General features: G+C 39.4%; 1 protein-coding gene across 6 annotated transcripts in view; it reads left to right on the top strand.

The window, feature by feature from the left end:
- Positions 1–21,318, top strand: part of GRIA3 (glutamate ionotropic receptor AMPA type subunit 3) — a 403,275-nt gene that overhangs the window by 326,738 nt on the left and 55,219 nt on the right. For all 6 annotated transcript variants that reach the window (XM_040572878.1, XM_040572877.1, XM_040572879.1 and 3 more), the window contains 3 exons: positions 15,371–15,424; positions 16,936–17,097; positions 20,885–21,052. In XM_040572878.1, the coding sequence (XP_040428812.1) occupies positions 15,371–15,424; positions 16,936–17,097; positions 20,885–21,052 (384 nt within the window). The remainder of the gene's footprint in view (positions 1–15,370; positions 15,425–16,935; positions 17,098–20,884; positions 21,053–21,318) is intronic.

The following is a 21,318-nucleotide window of genomic DNA, read 5'->3' as shown; positions in this document are numbered from 1 at the left end:
ATCAGTGCTTTGTGTGGAGTCTAGAAAGTCTGCTCAGCTAAGAGGCAGTACCATCTGTGCACGTTAACAGCATGCTGACTGCACAGCTGCAGGTAGCCTTAAAGCTTTCTCCCAGTGAGGGCAAGGGGAAGCCAGGCCTCCCTGCCTGTGATGGCAAAGCACGGGAGGACAAACTCTTCCCACTGAGCTGGCATAGGTTTAGCCATTTCATTCCATCAGGGACAACAGCAGCACTTGTCAGAGACCCTGGACTTGAGAAGCGTAAATAGGACTTACTTAAGAGCAAAAGTCACAGCAGAAATAAACAGTCTGGAAAGCACTAAACAGTCTGCGCACGTGCTGAGCTCGCTATCAGACTTTTGGGCTCCTGGCCAGGCCATTCGGCAAGCTTGTCAGTTCTCTGCTCCAGAAACTACATATCATGGCTTTGTGTTAGTGCTCAGATTAAATAAGAATGACCTCTTCTTCTGTGTTAGGCTGGTCAGTTTGTACAGTTCTCTTCCTTTGATGCTTTCTTCAACCAGCTCAAACTAGGGTGCACTTCTCTTCCAAAGGTGTAAGTTTATCTAAAGCCAATTACCTATCTGAGGATTTTCTTCTGGGACTTCAGGTCCTGCTTGGAATACTTTGTACCTTCCTCCAGTGACGTGCAGATACGTGAGACAATGACCTTCAATCTTCCATATACCTTTAGCATCTGGCACATCTGTATATCCTTATGTTTCTAAAAGCTGATACCTATCATACGAGGTGTTTCTCTTCTCGGGGCTGGCTGGTACCCAGGAAAGGATGTCTCTCTCCTGTCTCTCCCTGGTATGTAAATGTAAGGGAGGAGAAAGAGGACACCTCAGCTCCTGCTCTTCCTGGGTAACCTTTTTTTGTGCCAGGTTTCCCTCTATAGCACATCTGGTTTCGCTCCACATCCAGAGAACCTTGTGCGTGACCCAATATTGTGTCCTAAAGGTGGATGCCCAGCCCAAATCACCTCTGGCCCTGTCTCCTCAGCTGCAGAGTAAGAGGAAGCAGAGATTAATAGTCATCCTCTTGGTTACAATCTGTTTCTTTATTTTCCCTATAGTTCTATAACCATGTGGATCCATATCCCTCCTTGCACAACAAAACTATATCCAATTTAATCATCTAGTGGCCTCTCAAGCATACAGATAGCAACACTTATGTCATGCAAAATTCATAAGCTCCCCACACTTCTTGTCCCTTGATGCTAAAATATTCCAGTATTCCTTCACAGATAGATATAAAATTTTGTTCTCATAAACAGAAGAACATTTTCTTCTGAGAACTAACAGTAAGCTTTAGCCTGTTCAACCATGTATTTAGAGACATGTTTTTGAGTTAAGAAATAGGTTTTTCTTATTCCCAAGATAACAAGCTGTATTTCAGACTAGAGTGGCTTTGTATCCATTTAGAAGTAAAACTCCTGAGGGAAAATAAGGAGGAAGAAACTCCATTCAGGATCAAAATGGTGAAACTTTACAAAAGACCTGATTATTCCAGAGACTGCATGCTTTTATCAAAAGAACACTATCTCTAAACATAGTCATATAGGTTAGACTCCAAGGCAGTCTCTTCTGAGTGGAGGCATCTCACAAAGCAGAAGTAATATAGTAGAGAATGCAGTCCCCAAAATTTTACAATGACAGGCAAACCGCTGAAGGAGACTTGAAGTAAAGCATCCATAGGATTAAGAAGGGTAATCTGATTGACTGAACTCTGTCCAGTGCAAGCACTGACTATGGCTTCACCTTTGAGTCTGAAATTTCGAGATTAAGAAGATGCTCTGCAGGTTTTCAGTGCAGCCACTGCTGCATCCCTCTGCAGTGTGGTTCAGATCTCAGAAGAGTGGGCTCATTGCACAAGAGCTTTCCTATTTGGGGTGTAAATACAAAACAGCTGCGTTTCGTTGCACCAATAGACATAAAAAACAGCAACAATAACTGCCTATAAGTGGGATACTTGAAGGAGAGAATATCCAATATGTACAATGTTGTGTAACGTCACTCAGAAAGTGGTACAGTTCATTTTTATGTTTCCAGTGAACTAGAAACTTAAAATTTAGGCCATTTCTTCATTAGGTGCCCATGAGTATTGTTGAAACTGGGATCTAAAGCAGAATGACAGGTCACTTCTTTCCCCTCACATCTTCAGGTTTGTATGGCACGTGGGGAGGAAAGGGGAATTACTTGAGTCAGTTACCCTCAGGACTGCAGCTCGCAAAAGGTAAGTAAAAAATGGGCATATGTCAAAACTGACAGCTGTATCTGCCTGAAGGGCCTACTGCTATCAGCTATAAAACTAATAAAGAGCCAGAGATGGATTGCTAAAGCAGGGAGAAGCAACATCTTGGGTTAATCTGCCCCACGTATAGCACATTTCATGTGTACCTGGGGACAGAATTTCTAGCTTGTAAATAGTAATGCCTCTCCCAAGCCATCATCAAGGCTTCATAATGCAAGGCAGATTCCAAATGACAGGAATTTAACAGTTTGAATATTAGTCATCCCACAGAATGACTGAGGTAATGGCACACAAATTTTGAAAATGTTCAAAACACATTAAAGCACAATTTTAAATGTAGCTGATCAGTAATAACAATAATTAATACGAAATGTCCCACCATAAATGCACCCGCTGCATGGGGAAGACTGATGCCAAGCAAATCTGGTTTCTTATGCCAGAGGCGTATGAACCTGAAGTCACCATTAGAGTTTTTAATTTTCTGCAATAGTAGCAATTACTCATTTTATGTTTTATGATAATTCATGGGATATAAACACACACACCAATGCACACACATGCATCTGCTTTTGATATTTTGCATATTTTTACCACCACATTTGCAGTATGCCTTTATGAAGTTAGAGGCATATTTATAAGGCAACCTCTGCATTGCCATTAAATGTACAGTGATCCAGAATATTTTCTCAGTTACGCTGCTGCAGGTATAGAGCCAACCATTATCCTGGAGACAATGTTTAAATTGATACCATTGCACTCAGAGATAGACTGTCTTTGCTTTGAATTTCAGATAATAGGTAACTAAAAGCACATTTTGCTGCAGAGTTTGCCTTCCTCTGCAGCTTTTCAGCATGCACAATTTGTGCATTTCTGTTTGCCCTCGCAAAGCCCTCGGAGGGTCCCACTCATTATTTAGCCTGTGTCCACATCATCACCAAGAGCTGCTTCTGCACTTGGCACTAATTGTTACCCTTGCTGACAGTCTCGGCAGAAAAGCCAAGCCTGAGGGCCCTTCGGAGATAGCCTCTCACTCCCATGTTCAATGTACTCTGGAAGGAAATGTATGCATTGATGCTTCCCATGCCATACCTGGACTGTGGGGACAGGAGTTGGTTTTTCATTAGCTCCACTGATACTTTCCAAAAAACAACATTCACAAGAAATCTTTGGAAAATGCAGAATATTTGTGGGGAAAGGGAGAGCTTGCTAGAACTTGCTCGACGTGTGATCTCCTCATTTTTTTGTCCCACTGTATTTGAGCATCTTGCCATCCCTAGCAGCTCTGGGAATCTTTTTTCACCTCTTCTAAGCCACCGTCTGATTTTAAAATCGCTTGCTCACATGTCTAGTCCAGGTTTTACAAAATCAGTGTTGTACAGAAGTTGCTTTATTTCAGTCCTAGCATTTAATGTAGTTCTTTCTTCTCCATATAAAGGATAAACCCTTTCATCTTTGCAGACATTACCTTAATTTCTGCATCTGTCTCTCAAATAGTTTAATGCTTTAAACTCTGCTTCTAACCAAAGGCTTTCCTTAATTAGTTTCCAAGGCAACCATCTTGGCAACAATTCAGATGAACCAACTGCAGGGAGAGGAAGGAAACACACCATCAAAATGAATAGTAATAGCACAATACCACTGTGCAAACAGGCGTTGTACATCACCAGAGACAGCATGATAGTCCTGGTGTCTCATAAGTTCATTTACAAGGGAAGAAGTCCTAACTCAGTAAAAGAACAGCACAGCACACAGCAGCGTATGTCTTTTTTTCCCCAGCTGACGAAGCCAGGATTAATGGCCTCAGTGTGTTATGAATCACCCTGTCTGGGGGAGGAAGAGGACCACTGGTGCTTCTCAGGGCTCCTCGTGAACCAAGATGTTCCCAAATGCACTTCATAGAGCACCGAGGTGCTGCAGCTCCAATTTCCAGAGTGGGACTTTCTTTTTTAGCCCAGAGGTTGGCAGTGTGGTATATGAGACAAGCAACTGATAGCTACAGCCTAGGGGGTATGTCACTAATAGGAGGTCCCTAGGTGTGATCCAGAGCTGCAGTGCCTTTGCTGTGGACTACAGATGGATTTGGATCAGGCCCTAATACAGCAAAGTAACATCCCAGTACAAGTCACTCACTGCTTGTAATTGCACTCATATGCAATTCCTTTCTCTTATCCCACCTTCATACCAGAGCAATGCCATTAGCCTCCCTGGAGTAGATTAAAACTACCAGGGCTAGCCTGGGGTAAATTTATAAAGAACCAGGCCCTATAAATCATCAACTAAGCCTGAAATGTCAACATGCCACAGTATTCAACCAGTAAGATGGAAAACAACATAACAATTTTAGAGGAAATTAATGTTCCCAAGCTTTAAAAAAGTTGATGTTACTATATCAAATTTATGTGTGTGAGACCATGGATGTGCATGTGTAGGAATAATGGAGTATGTACTACTAAAAGCTCAATCCTCCAAAATATGTAATGAATAAAATAATATGAAATATGCATACACCTTTAAAAGTACCCTGAGTATTTTTTATCCTGGGAAGATGCATGTAAAGGATCAGAAAGGACGAATATTGCTGCGACTTCATTACCTCATACGAGTAAAAAGACTTCCCCTGCTGCATAGGCTAAGCCTAGTAAAAATAAATTAACTCTTTGTAATCTCTTTTGGTTCATGATTTATGCACCAAGCTTTACAGGGAGTATTGCAGAGTGCTGTTTATAGCAAAGCAGAATAAACCTTTCAAACTCCTTCAAAGCACTGAAAAGAGCAAATTGAATGCAATCCTAGTCACAGTAAAATTCCATTTACAGAAAAAAAAAAAAAAAGAATGGCTACTATTCAGTGTTTTTCAGTCTGCTTGAAGGCAGTGCTCTGCAGTACAAACCCCCCCTCCAAAAGATTCTCCTGTGAGCACTGGGACTGAATTACTGCGACACTTCTGGGTTATATCCAAATAATGGTTTGAAGTGATCCTGACATGCAGTAATGGTTTATATAAGCAGAATTCTGTTTCCAAGGGCTCTTGTTCAATTCCGGGGACTAACACAGGTTTTGCTCTGACACGCTGAATAGAGGTGTAGAGAAAATGGGAAGTTTATGTATTTTTAAAATGAAAACTGTGTCTCAGTTACCTAATTTCTTCTTCTCTTTCCACGAACTTATATACATCCTATTATATTGAGAACAGCTATGACTGGGGGAGTTTCATTTCCCCTGCAGAATATGAGAAGAAATGAGCATTATTCAAGTTTGTCTGTGATTGCAAGAGTGTACTCTTAAGAACTATTAACATACAATTTCAGAGAAACCCCAAAAGAGACCCAAAAGGCATAAATAGATATCATTTTCTGTGTCACAGGGATGAGGCATTAAAGGCCACTAACAAGCTGCTTGTTAATGATGAGGATATACCTTCACACTGTATGACTGGGCTGAAGCATTCGTGATTCCTGCAGAGTTTGGAAAATTCTGAGTAAATGTAAGATGGCTATTGTTAATAGTATTTGTGAAAGGGGCTTTAGATGTTGTGAAACTTAGTTAAGGAGGATGGTCTGGAAGTCAGTTTTGATAGTGCTGAATTTGATATATTTAATTTGGTCTTGTAGCTCTACAATGAAAGGATCCACAACCACAGAGAGGCAAGGGGGTAGCAGGGGTAAAGAGAACATCTGCAGAGTTGGCCATGAGAATGTTACTGTGATGGAACCCTATTATGTTGGGATAAGAGCTGGTTACCTTGTGGACTGAAGGAAATCTAAACGTGAATGTTGCTAGGTAGAGGCAATTGACTGTAGTGGCACAGCCATGTGCACCTGTTTGCTTAACTGTTCTGAGGTAAGAATTGACTAAGAAACACTGGCATCTTTTAAAGAGGTGTTTGTGTCAGTGCAAAGCATGGTTACCAAGAGCTTACCTACCTGAGCAGTTAACAGAAATTCCTGTCCTTATGGGCTGCCTAGAATATCAGAGTAGAGATAGCAACGCTACATATTCATTCTCAGGTTAGCAAAACCTCATGTCTCTTCTCAGAGGTGCTTGAGCAGCAAGGGATATATTTCCACAGGGCCTTGACTAATGCGTGAGACTTGCCCTTGACTAGGTGAAATGCAAAAAAGTTAAGTATTTCAGAATTTATCAGAAGCAGTATACAATATCAGAATACATAATACAATAATCTTTCTCTGTGTATGTTTCCTATCAGCTAATATAAATTGCAGTTTCTTTGGAAGATCCATGTAGAGAAACAGCCAAGTTGCAGAGTCCCAAATACAGTACCAAAATAATTGTCTTCAAAAAAGGTCATTTGAGCTTTGGGGAAAGTTGCTCAGAAAATTTACAATAAGTCACCATTGCACTCTTCAAAAAATTTCAAAGTGGGGTGTTGCTAAGAATATCAGAATTCCAGAGAAGACATCAAAAAGCATCGCTGCGATCAAAAAGATGATTGAAGTTTGATGGCAAGAGTCCATTGAAAAGCCTCAGGCCCAGGTAATTGTCCAACATTACACCAAAAATATGTCAGATCAGAGAACATAACTTAAACCCTTTCATGTCACAGTTGCTGACCTTCTGGTAGTGGCTGACCTGAGAAAGATTATAGCCAAGAAAGAGGGAGGAAGACAAAATATTGAACCAGCAGGACTGGAAGGTGCAACTGATGAGAAGAGTACCACTGCCTGGTTTGCCAGTGCTGAATTAAAGCAATTCTGGCATTCAAGACTAAAAGCTTATTGTGTTTTAACATTTCCTGTACGTGTTTACTTTTGGTTTGTTTTCTGTGAGACTTGAGGTCTCTGTGAAATTTCATGTGAGTTTTGAAATTAAGGTTTCACAGAGGCTTGAGAAAATACTGGAATCTCTGTGAAATTACCTTGGATGTAAAATCACTTCATTTTTGAACATCTTTCAAGATAGGATCTTTCTCAAAGAAAATAGTAGAACTATGGGGACAATTAAAATATGAACTCCTTCCTAGAATGATGTGTGTGTGAAAATCATGGCTGCAGATTAACATATTTCATTGATTTACTTCCCTTATATATGACTCCAAAAATTCCTCCGGAACACAACTGGATTTTTACATTTTAATCTCACTCCAGAAGCCAAAGAATTCACTAATAAAAAATTCTGCAACACATAAATCTCTTTGGGGAAGCTCTCTGTAGGAACAAATAGCTCCTCTTGAGAACCTCTTGGCAATATAAGGGGCAAAGGTCTGTTGGCCATTTTGGCTATCTCTTTCTTACACTACAGGTTTTTTTTATTTATTTTTTTGTAGCTTTAAAAAGCCCTGTATCTGATCTTGGAATTAGCAGAATATCTTTAAGTGATGAATGATAGCTTAAGTTTTGATTGATTTTTGTGTGAAGGTCTTTGTACTGAAGGACTTGTGAGGAGAGATGCAGTCCTGAGAGATACAACACTGTGCTCATCTGTCAACAGATGAAAACAAAGAAGAGATTTTGATAGAAAGAAAAGGTTATTTCATGAATTTTATTTGGCTTAAAGAGTAAACAGTTGTGATTACAAATGTCAGTTACTAAGGATCATGAAACTCTGCATCTCAGTGTCCTCCAGGGTCTGATCCCTTTGCAGTATATGTCTTTTAATAATAACTATGCCATCAGATTAGTTAATCTGATAACATTGTTAAATCACACCAAGGAAAATGAATTTGGGGAAATCAGTACAGGGCACAGAAAATTCACAGAAAACTTTGTCATCACACTGAAAGGAATTAGAAGAAAGTATCACGCCCTCAGAACCTATGTTGCAGTTTGTAATATTTTGCTGAAATGATTTCTTATATACTCTTTTATGCATGACTTAAATGCATGCTCTACTACAGTAGTCTTCAATTAGCAAACGTCATATTTGTTATGGGAAAAAAAAAAGTTTAGCTTTCTGGAGAGAGAAGGAAGTACAATACAGCTTCAGATGTCGCCTTTAATTACCCTCCAAGGACTAATATGCATGACCATCATCTACATGGGGATGGCCTAAAAGTAAAATTTCACTCTTGAAGTGACTAATCATCAAGGAGAAGGGTGACAGAGAGAAAGACACAGAAAAGAGCTAAAGAGGGGAAAACTTTATTAAAATGCTACAGAAGCATCTCAGGTCCTCGCTTCTACCATGCACATTTTTGTCCCTTCCATTAGGAGATTCCTGTCTTCTAGGAGATTATCTGCCATAAAAGATACATTGTGGTAAAGCTGAAATCTGTTTAGAGAAAGTTTTACAGACACATACTAATGATCTGTGCTATAGAGAAAGGTAGGATTATGGTTTTGAGGTGTAGTTTAAAATGTAAATGATGGCAACAGCATGCAAGTAAAATTCTTAGATCTATACACTGCACAAAAATACAAAACCCAGCAATCCGGACTGTGCATGGATTTATGACATTCCCTAAAGGACAGGAAGCCTCTGAAATGGTGGATAAATTAATCTCAGCCATATATGCAGTTATTTTTATCTGCAACAAATAATATGTGTGTCGAATCTTCATCTTAATATTTAATACATTCTTCATTTAATATTTAACTCAAATTTAATATAGTACTCATTCTTCATATAAATGAAATCGTTGTTTACTGCATATTTTACAGCATCACAATCCCTGGTGGCCAGATTCTCATACCATTAATATTAAGTGAAGAAATAAATCACCTTCACTGTTTTTGCACTATGGTTACTATTATGAGGTTCTGGCCCTTTGTATGAGGAGAGCCACTTCTACTGTAGGTAGAAATGTCTTCATTTCTGTGGGATTAAAGGCAGGATAAGTATTATCTGTTTGGCTGTGACAAGGCCACTGCTAGCTGTGATCTTTTGCCACATCCATCCCTCTGGAGCTTCGTACATTTGTGCTGGTGTTATTGGTGTGATAGAAAGAGACAAAATCATAACACCAAAAAGGTGTCAACATGCTATTTCTTATGAATTTACTCAGGGAAGACCTCACCTTGTCTCGTGCTTAGAATCCTCAAAGTGAACTTGCTTATTGTGCAGGAGCTTGCATTTGAATGGGAAAGTGGGGGGGGGGGGCAGGCACTGCAAACTTACAGCAAAATGGAGGTTACAAGGGATCTTATTTTTACTTTGGCATCTGGTTAGATGAAGAAAATCCTTTTCACTTTTTAGAAGAGCTTCTATTTTCTATTCTATTTATCCTATTCCAGTCTGGAAAATTTACATGACAAGGGGTGACCTGTGCGAAGTAAACATAATAAGGAATGATTATGTATGGCTGTCAAATGCTGTTTCACCAGATCATTTGCCCACATGACAACACCGTAGACAATAATGTTGGTATTAACAATGCACCCTCCTTAGATTACCAAAATGTGGTGGCTGCAAGCCCCATGGGCAGCTCCCACACCACAGCAAGGGGCTGTGTGAGTGGGAAGGGGGACAGAATAGGACTCTGCATTCTCCAGCTGTAGGACTTCTTCAGTTTCTTCTTTTCTTGATCTACAGAAACAGAGCTGAGATGCAGTGCATTGCAGATGCCACTCAACATAAACTACGCATCCTTGGTAACGTACTGATGAGAACTTTAGGGGACTTAACTTCAGCTTTTATTGAACTAATTGGACTGTGATGCTCCTTTCTGAAGTGGGTCTTGAAGACCAGATTAGGCAGTGCTACTGGTCCAGTAGGGTGCTGCCACAACTTTTCAATCATTTAATCCAATATCACGTAGGAGCTGCTCAGATCTGAGATAAGCTTGAAGTAACTCCATCCTCGGAAGTGCAATGGTGCTATCAATAGGGATACGAGCTAGAAAACACCTGACCTGATCACCAGGAGAGCAGACAGTGCTCCACGGCAATTTAGGCTTGCCAGACAGTTGTTGCCATGCTTGACATAGCAAGGGCCTGTTATCCGTGCTGTTTCCACAAAGAGCAATCAACACTGATAGCTGATCCTGATGATTCTGTTTAATTTTTTTTAGACCTGTGTCCATTTTTCTATTTTGCGTGTTTGCTGCTGAAAAGCAAGCATCATGCCATCATTGCTGGCATTTGCACACTGCTTTGAAGGCAAAGGAGTCACAACTGTATTTCGAAAGCAAGTCCTAGTGGAACATTACTGCTCATGTGGAGGTAGCTAAGCTCTCCTGTCCTCAGAAACTTACATGTATGCTTAAAAATGAGAAGACATGCTAACATGCTTGAAGTTAATCGTGGGCTTTTTGCAAAATTGGGACCCAAATTAATGTATGAATAACCTCAACAAAGATGACAAAATCCTTTTTTACTCTGAGCTTTTAGGAAATCTAATTTTTCTTGCTGCCTTTTTAAAACCTAGGAAAAAAGAGTTCTGGACTTAAACTGCCTCATTGTTCCCAGATATGTTAGAAATGGAAAGACACAATGCAGCAGGTCAGATCTCTGCCTGTCATTCCATTTAAGTGGCATATTTGTGTAACTTGTCAGGAGTGAAAAGCACAGGAAAAATCTTTAGACCTTCTTTGTGGCAATACTGCCTGTCAACATCAGTATTTTATGTTATGGGAAGATCTAATAGACTCATAAAATATCAGGGTTTTGAGCTGTAGAACAGGTAGTCTGTACTTTTGTGATCTAATTTCTTTTCTTTCTTCTTTCATTTTGTAAATAAAGGATGATAAATAGCTTTGATTAAAAAGACTAAACTGACCAGATGGCAATGGATTCAAATGAAAGGAAGATGAGCTCCAAACAGGTATTAATTGGACATGGTAGTTTTCCTTTCACTGCTGCCAAAATCATAATAGCCACTTCTCTACATAAAAATGCAAGCATATCCTCTTAGCTTGTACTTTTCAATGACTCTTTTCAAAATCAAAGGCCACAGAGACACGACTGCAGTAGCATTTCTAGACCTTTTCTGATTTGGCATGTTTTAGTGTAGAATTCTAAAGATATTACCACCTTCACCTCTGCCTTTACTGGTGAGATTTGCCTTCAGGAATCCCAGGTCCCAGTGGCAAAGTTTGGAGCGATGAAGACTCACCTTGGTAGAGGTAGAGAAGTATCAAGTTAGGGAACATTTGGGCTTGATAAGTGGAGATAAAGTTAGGGAACAACGGGCTTGATAAGTGGAGATAAAGGTGGCTGAAAACTGACCGAATTCCTGGGCTTTGTGATCAGCAATACCAAATCCAGCTGGAGACTAGTTACTAGTGGAGTACCCCAAGGGTACTGGGGCCAGTATTGCTTAAACTCTCTATTAATGATCCAAGTGATAGGACAGAGTGTACTCTCAGCAAGTTTGCAGATAATACAAAACTGGGAGGAGTGTTTGATAGGAAGAATAACACCATACACCAGTACACACTGGGTAGAGCCTTCCTGGCTGGGAAGCAGCTCTGCAGAAAAGCATCTAGAGATCATGTCAGACAAGTTGAACACTACAAGGGTAGTCAGACACTGAAACAAGTTGCCCAAAGGGGTTGTGGAATCTCTGTCTTCAGGGATATTCAAAATGTAATACAGTCGTGAGCAGCCTGCTCCAGCTGCCCTGCTGTGAGCAAGGGTGCTGGAATAGACATTCTCCAGAGGCCCCTGCCAACCTCAGCATGATTTCCTCCATCCATAAGTGGAATAATCCATATATCCATCCATAAGTGGAAAAAATATCTTCCCCATCCCTGAATCAAAGACAAACCAATGATACTTTAATATACAAAATACGCCTGCTCTGCCCCACCTGCCAAGCTTGCACTATTCTTTAATTGCTCCTTTTCTTTTGAGCCCATAGACTCTTTTCTTCCTTCAACCTATTCTTTCCTTTCCTCTGTTCTCTTAGTTCTGTTCACCTTCATGCTCTGTACTTTTAGCATTCCAGTTCCTCATCAAGTCTTTGGAGGACTATTCCAGCACAACCCTGGGGTCTCTGTTACTACCATTTAAAACAACTTCTGCGCCTTGATCGTCATCTAAGATATTGCCAGTCTCCTCATCTTAAGAATTTGTCTTACACTCACATTGTTCCCTTCACCCTTAACCCCAACATTTAATTTTCATGGCCAAAAAAAAGCAGATTCTTGTTCTAGACCACAAAATAGCTGTGGTTGTAATTTGAGTAGGGAATAAGTCAAAAAGTAGCAGAGTAATTATGGGGTTAGTATTAAAGATATTTCGCTTCCATTTCACTATTATTCCTCTCTGACGTGTATAACCTTTGGTCTACTTTGTGAGGGAATCATCACTATTGCTTTAGAACTGTGACGGTGCTCATACCAATTTAACATTAGCCAGCTCAGCTAATCTCTATGATGCTATCTTCAAAAACCGTACAAAAAAATTTGAAGCTAAGGGAAAAAAAATGTAGTTGCCTATTTGTTACCATGATGACTGATACAGTGAAAACCAAGTTGTCATTATGCTTTCATTCAAAAAATTGCTTCACCAGGGAAATGAAAACTAAAATTGGCGATGCTGATTTAATTTCTCAAATCTGGCATATTGTTCCATACTTCCAGTAAGCCTGGTGCTGGCCAGCAGTTTATGCCTTTTATTTTAAAACTAGATACATTTTAATTATGTTCCCTGTGGACCTTCTTAATTGATTGGAAACATCCAAAGAGTTAATTAAAAATACAAACTTTTTTTGCTCTATATCAAATCTGACATTATGATCTTTTTATCTACAAGACGAGAATTATGTGTGATCAGAAGTCTGAATTATTCATGATAGTTTCCAGTCTTTTTTTTTCCTTTTCCTTTGTTCAGTATAAAATCTTATAAGCTTTTCTTTCAGTCAAGGTGAAAGCAATATTAAGTCTCGGAAGTGAAACTTACCGAAGACATGTAGCTCTGTGAAATCCTTGTCCTGTAATCCTGGCTTTCTATTCACCACCACTATTCAATATCTCACTTTCTATATAAGCTTCACAATATATAAGCAGTTGATGAGATTTATTTGTTATACTCCTGTTTTCCTTCTTCATAAAAAATCTTTATCCATCCCCACGCTCCCATAGGAGTAACCCTGATGGCTGTGATTGTTTCTGCTAGGCTCGCTAATCCAGCAGCTCCCTGCAAGATGCTGGGCAGTTGCTAGAGGGTGGAAAGTGAGGGGGGAGGAGAGTCATCCTCATTAAGATGTAGGGTAGCATGTGTAGTGAATTTTAACAGCATTGTTAAGATCCAGTTAAATAATTATGAACTAATGTGGTTGATTGTGTGAATAGAAACTCTAGCAGGTCATTTCTGAAAGATGCTTTTTGAATTAAAGCTTGACTGTAGTATGTTGGACCTCTCTAAGGGACTAAATAGAATTATTTCTGGCCATTTTGGAGACATGATAACAGAGGAGATGGAAGTTGAGTCTGGTCTATGCTAATGAGTCCTACATTTCCTATTTGCAGTATTTCTCCAGATGTCTGTAGCAGCTCCATGTATGTTTTCCTTGCAGCCTCTGACTTCATCTGTCATGGTATTTTCTCTTAAATAAATGCATTTCTGGATAGAAATGTAAAAGCTTTTGTATTTTTTATCAAGGTTAAAATGGCAAAGAACACTGTTGTTAAGTTCTTTGTCTTTAACCTTTTAAAAAGTAAATCGCTGCCTTAAAGGTGAAATTTAAACAGACAGTTCAGTATGCAAATAGCGCACACACCACATGATCTAAAGGAAGACTGCACGTTTCCATAGAAAACAAGTGTGAGCGTAGGAAAGCAGATGCTTTCTACCAACAGAGTGTATATACAGTTCTCAAGAGGACCTGAACAGCAATTTATTTTCAGGCTGCTGGAATTAAATGTGAATTTGAAAGAGATGACATCTATTAAGGACAAGCCAACCCAAAGAGACAATTGGGAACTTAATAGTTTAATCAAGAACTTTAAGGGGCTCCTCAATATATCTAAAGTAAATGACTCAAATGTCATCTGATTTTAGTAAAGACTTAAGTGGTCCATTAAAAAGCATCACCTGATCACTTGACCTGCTCTTAGTGATACAGTCATGGTATATGGTCAGAATTATGTTTGCTATTTATAACTTTTAGCAGTTTACCCCAGCAAGGTCTGAGTAAGTTGAATTCTGTCCTGACACACACATAATCACCACAATTATTAATTAAATTCTTGCTGCTGGATATTATTCCAGCAGCTGGGGTACTGGATGGATGTTACTGAGGTTATAACCTGAAGAAGGGAATAGTGCTAACTGCAGTGGCATAATCTTGTACAAAGGGTATTGCTGGTGAGCTGACAGCCAGCTGCAGGAACATGGCGAGTGTATTTTTGTCTCCTTTCTGCAAAAGCACAGTGGTGACATGAGCACACAGGATGGCAGAATTCCATCTTCCCACTCATCCCCTTTATCTTTAGACAGTCTGTCTGCTCAGTTCATCCTACTGCTTTTTGTCTCTTCGTGATTCCATTTAATGGCTCCATTTGTACACAGACATGGCCAAGTGGGGTCAGGGAGGGCAAATGTTAGTTTAGTGGGCTGTGCAGCATCATATTTAGTACAAATTTTGACTAAACATGTAAGGTCAAATGCATCCATTTACACTGGAAGTGACAAGTTTTCAGGCTGTCAAAAGGTAATGAAGGTCACTGCCTATAGTTTTAAGAATTTAACTTTAAGCATTGATACGTGGCAAGGCTTGGCCAGGGCTCTCCTGGCAGGGAGCCCCCAGGACGAGTTGTGCTTTCAGAGCCCTGCTGTGCTGGTACTGTTTAACAAACACTGGACTGTCTCACCTACCTCTCACGTACTCCACAAATAAGGAACAACATAAAAAAGAGTCTACTAAGTTGGTAGATGTAGTGCTGCCTCATTTCAGAGCAGAAATAATTGCAATGATAACGAAAATGAGCATAGTCAGCAGGGAGGCACTATGATGACAAGGGTGAGATTGCCAGGTCATCTCTGCAAGAGGAGTCATCTCGACCTTGAGAGTTACTCTCTTTTGTACAGTGCCCATGTGTTTTAAAAAACACAAATGACTACATCATGTCTCTAAAGTCACAGGTCTGTAATATTCATGCCACCCTTCGATTGGGCATAGAAGAATGCAAAAACGTTCATTCTCTGGCTTATTTTCCACTAGTTGAGAATCATCCTCATACACTGAATAACATGGAACTTTTTTCTTCACACAGGTAGTAATCCTTGGCAAACATTCTCGAGGCTATCACTACATGTTAGCTAACCTGGTAAGAATTTTTCTTCATTACAAATATAGCTGAGGTTGAGAGGGTAATATATTCTGTTCAGGTTGTGTCAACTTTAATCAGCAAAAGGGGAAATGCATGAATGAGTTCTTGGATTTTGAGAAATGGCTTCAGTAAATACTGGAACTGGTATGTTATAGTTACTTGTACTCAGTTATGGTCTTTGTTTTATCTAAGCAGCTCATATCCTCCACTAATTTTAAAATAATAATTTAATTATATGTTTTCCACTAATTTGTGTCCTCATAAATAAGGCACTTGGTAATTGTAGTCTTCTTTACAACATTTGAAATTTAGGCACTCCAGGAAAAACAATTGTAAAATATGTATGTATAATATAAGTGTTGAAAACCTGCAAATGAAAAGAATAATTCCATCAAGTAAAATGGCTGGATAGATTTAGCCATTCTTTTGTATTACAGAGTGTAGGGTGGTGACAGTGTATGTACTGACCTTCCAGGACAAGACAGCACATTTTTGTTTGTACCAGAACTTCTGGCATTGAATCTGAAATTTACTTTCAAGGATGTTTATAATGCCTTCGAAACAACATCTGCTAGATTTCCTTAGAATAAGTATTATATTGTAATCGATCCTTGCAGAAAGACTAATTTTTTGATTTCTGTGTCTACGGTGAGTAGAAAAATACTTTTCCAAAGATCACACACTGATGTTAGTAATCCCACTTAGTAGAATATTCTCTATATTCACGTTTTGGTGTGATTAAAACAGAAAAGACTAATTTTTAAATCCCCTTACTTAGTATAAGTACTGTACGACTTTAAAATGTGTCATTTTGCATTACAAGAAGCAGTCATGATCTCATTGATTAGACTGTAGAGTTTGCATAGAAATACAGGGGTTCTTATTCTGGGTTCCCTTTTAGCATGTATAAGCACTGACGTTGAGATAAACGTGACTGCAATCAAGTCACGCTAATCAAAAAGACACCAATTTACTGCCACAGGTATAAATAACAACAGAGTGGGAGAAAATCACACCATTATGTTTGAAAGTGAAATGCTAAGTGATGCTGTGACTGACAGCTGCTTGCCAAGGAGGTGCGTGCTTTGCCTCCCCAGAACAATACGTGTGTTCAGTGGTTTTCTGCTCCCAACATTGAACCTTTGCCGTACAAAGCTCTTGGACAGGTTTTCAGCATGATGAGGAGAAAAGTGGAAGTAGTACTTCAAGCTTACCTAATGCTTTCTTTCTGACCAGTGAATATTATATGCCACACTGCCACACCACAACAGGGCAGTTTTCCATCGCAAAGGTCTGAACAAAAAGACATTTTAAAATTCTGTCCTATGCCACTATCACAATCCCATGTGCTGTCATGATAACAATTGTCTCCTTGGTAGAATATTTTCAGCTAACAAGAAATAAATTCATCAAAGTATTTTGTGCTAAGTTTTTAGCAGGTAAAACTGAACTAAAGAAAAGAGGCTTTGGATGACAATGATTCCTGTTTACTACATGTGTCCTCCCAGGGTTTCACAGACATTGTGCTGGAGAGAGTAATGCATGGAGGTGCCAATGTTACTGGATTTCAGATAGTTAATAATGAAAACCCAATGGTTCAACAGTTTCTACAACGCTGGGTGAGGCTCGATGAAAGGGAGTTCCCAGAAGCCAAAAACTCACCATTAAAGGTATTTATTTTACCTGGATGAGATGAAATGAGTTGCTTTTAATAATTATTTAGGGTTTTTTAACCCCAGGTGTGTATATGCGTGTGATACAGATCCCTGACTGGAATATGTTGCAATGTTCACTGCACTTCCAGAAGTGAGAAAGAGGCAAAAGTTGTCAGTTGGACACAAGTGCCCACCGCATGGGAGCGAAAAGTAAAAGGCTTGATCTTGCAAATCCTATCATTGTGCAGTGGGGATAAAAACTTAAAACTTGAACATCTTGAGCCAGTCTTGGGGTGCAGGTGCGGGTAATTAGGTTAGTTTTTCAATGCAAACTGTGGGCTGCTGGTCAATTTTAATGCTAACAGAAAATTTCTTGTGAAAAATTAAGTAGCTCTGGATTCACTGAAGGGCCTCTGCTGCCTGCTAGTCACTGCTGAATGTTGCCCTCATAATCTAAACATGTGTTTTCACTGCTGTCCTTTACTGAAATGCTCTGGATATTAGAGCATTTAACCAATCACATTTTCCAATGCAACCAGTAATATTTTCCAAATTTGTTAAGTCCCAAGTTCACTGAAACTGTCCTAGATTAGATGAACTAAAGGTTACTATTATTAGGAGACTTGCAGCATGTTAATATCTCCCACAGATTTGTTCTGCCTCAGCATCTATATGGTAAAGTGGGCGTGCTATTCACTGTCCAATCAAGGAGTGCATCAAGGATGCTCTGGTCAATATCTCAAGTCATAAAATCTTTTAGGATCACTGCATATTATTAATATTCCTATTACATCCTTTCCTTCTCTTATTCTTTTGATTAGACCTGTTCTTTTGCACCAATAGAAATAGTTGAATAAAACCAGGGACTGGTGGGGGATAAGAGGACCTCAGACTACTGATGGCTTTTCAGCAGAAAGCCTGTACAGCTGGTAGCACCAGCTTCTTGGAAGAAGTAAACCAGGGAGAACAAGCTGAGAGAGAATTGAAAAAGATAGGAAAAAAAAGTGTCACTATGAAAAAGGGTAAAAATCCCTCTTTTTAGTTTATAAATAAGAAGGAATTGATGAGTGGTGTGTGGTAATAGTCTTCCAGTAAACAGAAGGTTGGTAGAAAAAAGAAAATAATCAGCTATTTTCCAGAATTTCATCACTACCGTAAGCTAAACAATGCTAGAGACTGTTCTCCAGTCCTGCCACCAAGAAACATGGTGTGGCTATGCCCAAGCTGTTAAACTGGTCTAGCTATACCCAAGCTGTTAAAGTGTCCTAGCATCTATAAAGGGTGGCTGCATCCAAACTACCTGTCAGCGAGTCCTGTCCCATGCATGGGAAGCGGTGGGATGCAGGCTGGGCTGGCCCAAACCACTCTAGGATGGTTCTGGTTACCAAACAACTGTGGTCAGTTGAGTTCAACTGCCCTCACCCAAGTCTTGGCAGAGTTCAATTCTCTAATGTAGGCATAACTCAAATGTCTGCCAAGACGAGGACAGGAAGCAGTCGCTGAATTTGCAATCGAGATGATTTGTAACAAGCACAGAAGAAAAAAAAAAAAAGTGGTGTTAAGCACAGTAAAATGTACCATGAGAGGTAAATGGACCCCTTTGACGGTGAGTTTAAAACCGACAGATTTAACAAACATGTCAGGGATAGTCTATTCTGAGTGGTCCTATTTCAGAAGTGTTGGACCGGATGCTTCACTGCAGTCTTTTCCATCCTGGAGGTGGATGTGATTTCGTTGGGGAAGGCAAATTATCTTAATCCCACACCATCCCACAGCCTTGCTGGCATTTCAGAGAAAGCTCAGAAAGGCAAACGGAGGCCCATAAAACTCAGTGTATTGTTCCCTGTTGATTAGGAGCTAGTCCTGCTTTCTAAAGCTTCCTAACAGTGAGGCAGAAGCAAAGATAAGTATTGTACTAATCTTTAAAGCTCTGAAATATATAAAGTTAACCTGGGAAGATTTTGTTCCACTTGAAAGCAATTTACCTCAAGGGAAAAATTATTCTCTATCCTTAAAAAATAATCTTAAATATATGGTACAAACACAGAGATTACATTACCTTTCCACAAATGTACCACTCATTATAGAAATGTGCACAGTATTTGTCAATCAGACAAAAAGCATACTTAAAAATTGATGTACAATATTTTTGATTAGGAAATAAAATTGCCTAGAGATTAAAGCCCTGATGTTTAATTTATTCTGTATTCTATCAGCCTTTCCCTTCCCTCTCTCTTTTTTCTCTTTGCATGTTCATGCATTTATAAGTAGAATTCAAATAAAGTAGAAAATTAGATAGCTCTCTTGGCATGACTTGGAAGGGACTGCATTATGGTTACTGACAATTGACGCAGTCTGCTGAAAAAAATTATCACTGTGTAAGTTTTATGTAGTCCTAGATTGGACAGCTGTTACAAGATTTTTTTTAAGACAAGAACAAATAGTTGTTAAAATCACTATCTGATTCCATATTGTTGTGTGGGATGTGACATATAGTCTTTGATAACTTATTAAAGAGGAGAGGGTGAGCGTTGCAAGGCCAGCACCATGAGAAGATGTAAAGGTAGGCAGAGTCAACAGAATGCCTGTACTAGGTACAGTCAGAGCAAGGACACCCCACACACGCTGAGTAAGGGTTTATAAACTGTTGTCATTTAAAACTCCGTAAGAAAGGCTCCTGTAAAGCCTTCATAATGCTACCTTTGTGCTCCTTTTTATCAGATCTGCTTGTCTTGATCTGCACACGCAGTTACCCCTTGTTCTGTTCAGATTTCCTGAAGCTTTGTATCAAACTGAAGATCTTGCAATAAGATGATACACATTTTTAAGAAATTCAGACCACTACTCGTGCTGACCTGCCCTACAGGACAGAACTAACTGCCTCAGAATTTAGGAAGTCTTATCCACAAAGAGAGTGGCTGAGTACGTAGATAGCAGAAGGGCAGGCTCACCAGTACACACAGATAGCCCTTCCACTCATCTTTTATTTCCCCTCTTCGTTCTCATAGAAAGATGTGGAAGAAATAGGAAAAAAAAAATCTCTATGATATTTTGTAGGTGCTATTAAATTTGTAGCATTGGGAGATGTCACCAGATACATATGTCAAGCAATGGATGAAGTTGACAGCAGCATGAACAGGTTGTAAAGGAGTCTTGGGGTTTTGTTGAAGACTTGTTGCTACACAAAGCTTATCACCTTCCTCAGATTTACAGTGTGAGAGAAGTCAGATGGGCAATTACCAAGGAAATGTAATGCCTAACATGTATTTTGTGATTACTTGCTTGTATATCCGTCTACTAAAAAAAGTTATTTGATCTATTTCCAGCCACAGATGCTACCTAATCAGGATTGTGGTCCAAACGGAAATGATTTATCTTACCTTCGATTCAAAACTGTCTTGGCAATCTTGTTAAAAAAAAAATAAAAATTTTCCAAGCAAATAACAAATATGAGCTCTTCTTTGCTATTAGTAGCAGCAGGGGCCAGCACGGAATTGCAGATTTTTGTAATGACCTCATTTAGATGAGCAAGCTTCCACTTAAACTTCGTGCAGCTGTAAACTGGTTTTGTTATTTTGCTGTTCTGTACTATGCAAAATGAAAATATTTTTAATTTGTTATTTGAGATAAGTGGAATGGTTTAACAATGTAAAGCATCTGTGGCAAGACAGAGTGCAAGCAAAAGGGCTTGTATGCATGGTTCTTCTAAGAGCATTTTAACTAGAGAAGGACTAGACCTGATAAATCTAGGATGATTCTAAGATTGCAGTTTGTCACCATGTTTTATTTGCATCAATTTTAGTATACGTCTGCACTGACCCATGATGCAGTCCTAGTCATAGCAGAGGCTTTCCGTTACCTGCGAAGGCAGCGTGTTGATGTCTCCAGGAGAGGTAGTGCTGGAGACTGCCTGGCTAACCCTGCAGTACCGTGGAGCCAAGGAATTGATATAGAAAGAGCGCTGAAAATGGTAAGGGCAAACATACTGTGGCTATGGGATATATTCACTAATGGAGCATTGCCCACACATGTAGAGATGTTTATTAAGTTCAACCTTCACAGTAGTGAAAGAATTTGTACCATCTGTTTGAACTTTATGGCAAGTGAGACATTGAAAAGTGTCTTGAAAAGTGCTGCATTTTCCCACCAAAGATAGAAATAAATTAAATTTGAAGTCAAAAGGTGTCAAATGCACAGTGCTCATGTCTCAATACGCACCAGGATGAACCTGACCTA

Source organism: Cygnus olor, chromosome 13, assembly GCF_009769625.2.
Source record: "Cygnus olor isolate bCygOlo1 chromosome 13, bCygOlo1.pri.v2, whole genome shotgun sequence".
Lineage (NCBI taxonomy): Eukaryota > Metazoa > Chordata > Aves > Anseriformes > Anatidae > Cygnus > Cygnus olor.
The sequence above is the reverse complement of the archived record's forward strand: the minus strand, read 5'-3'. Positions and strand labels throughout refer to the sequence as shown.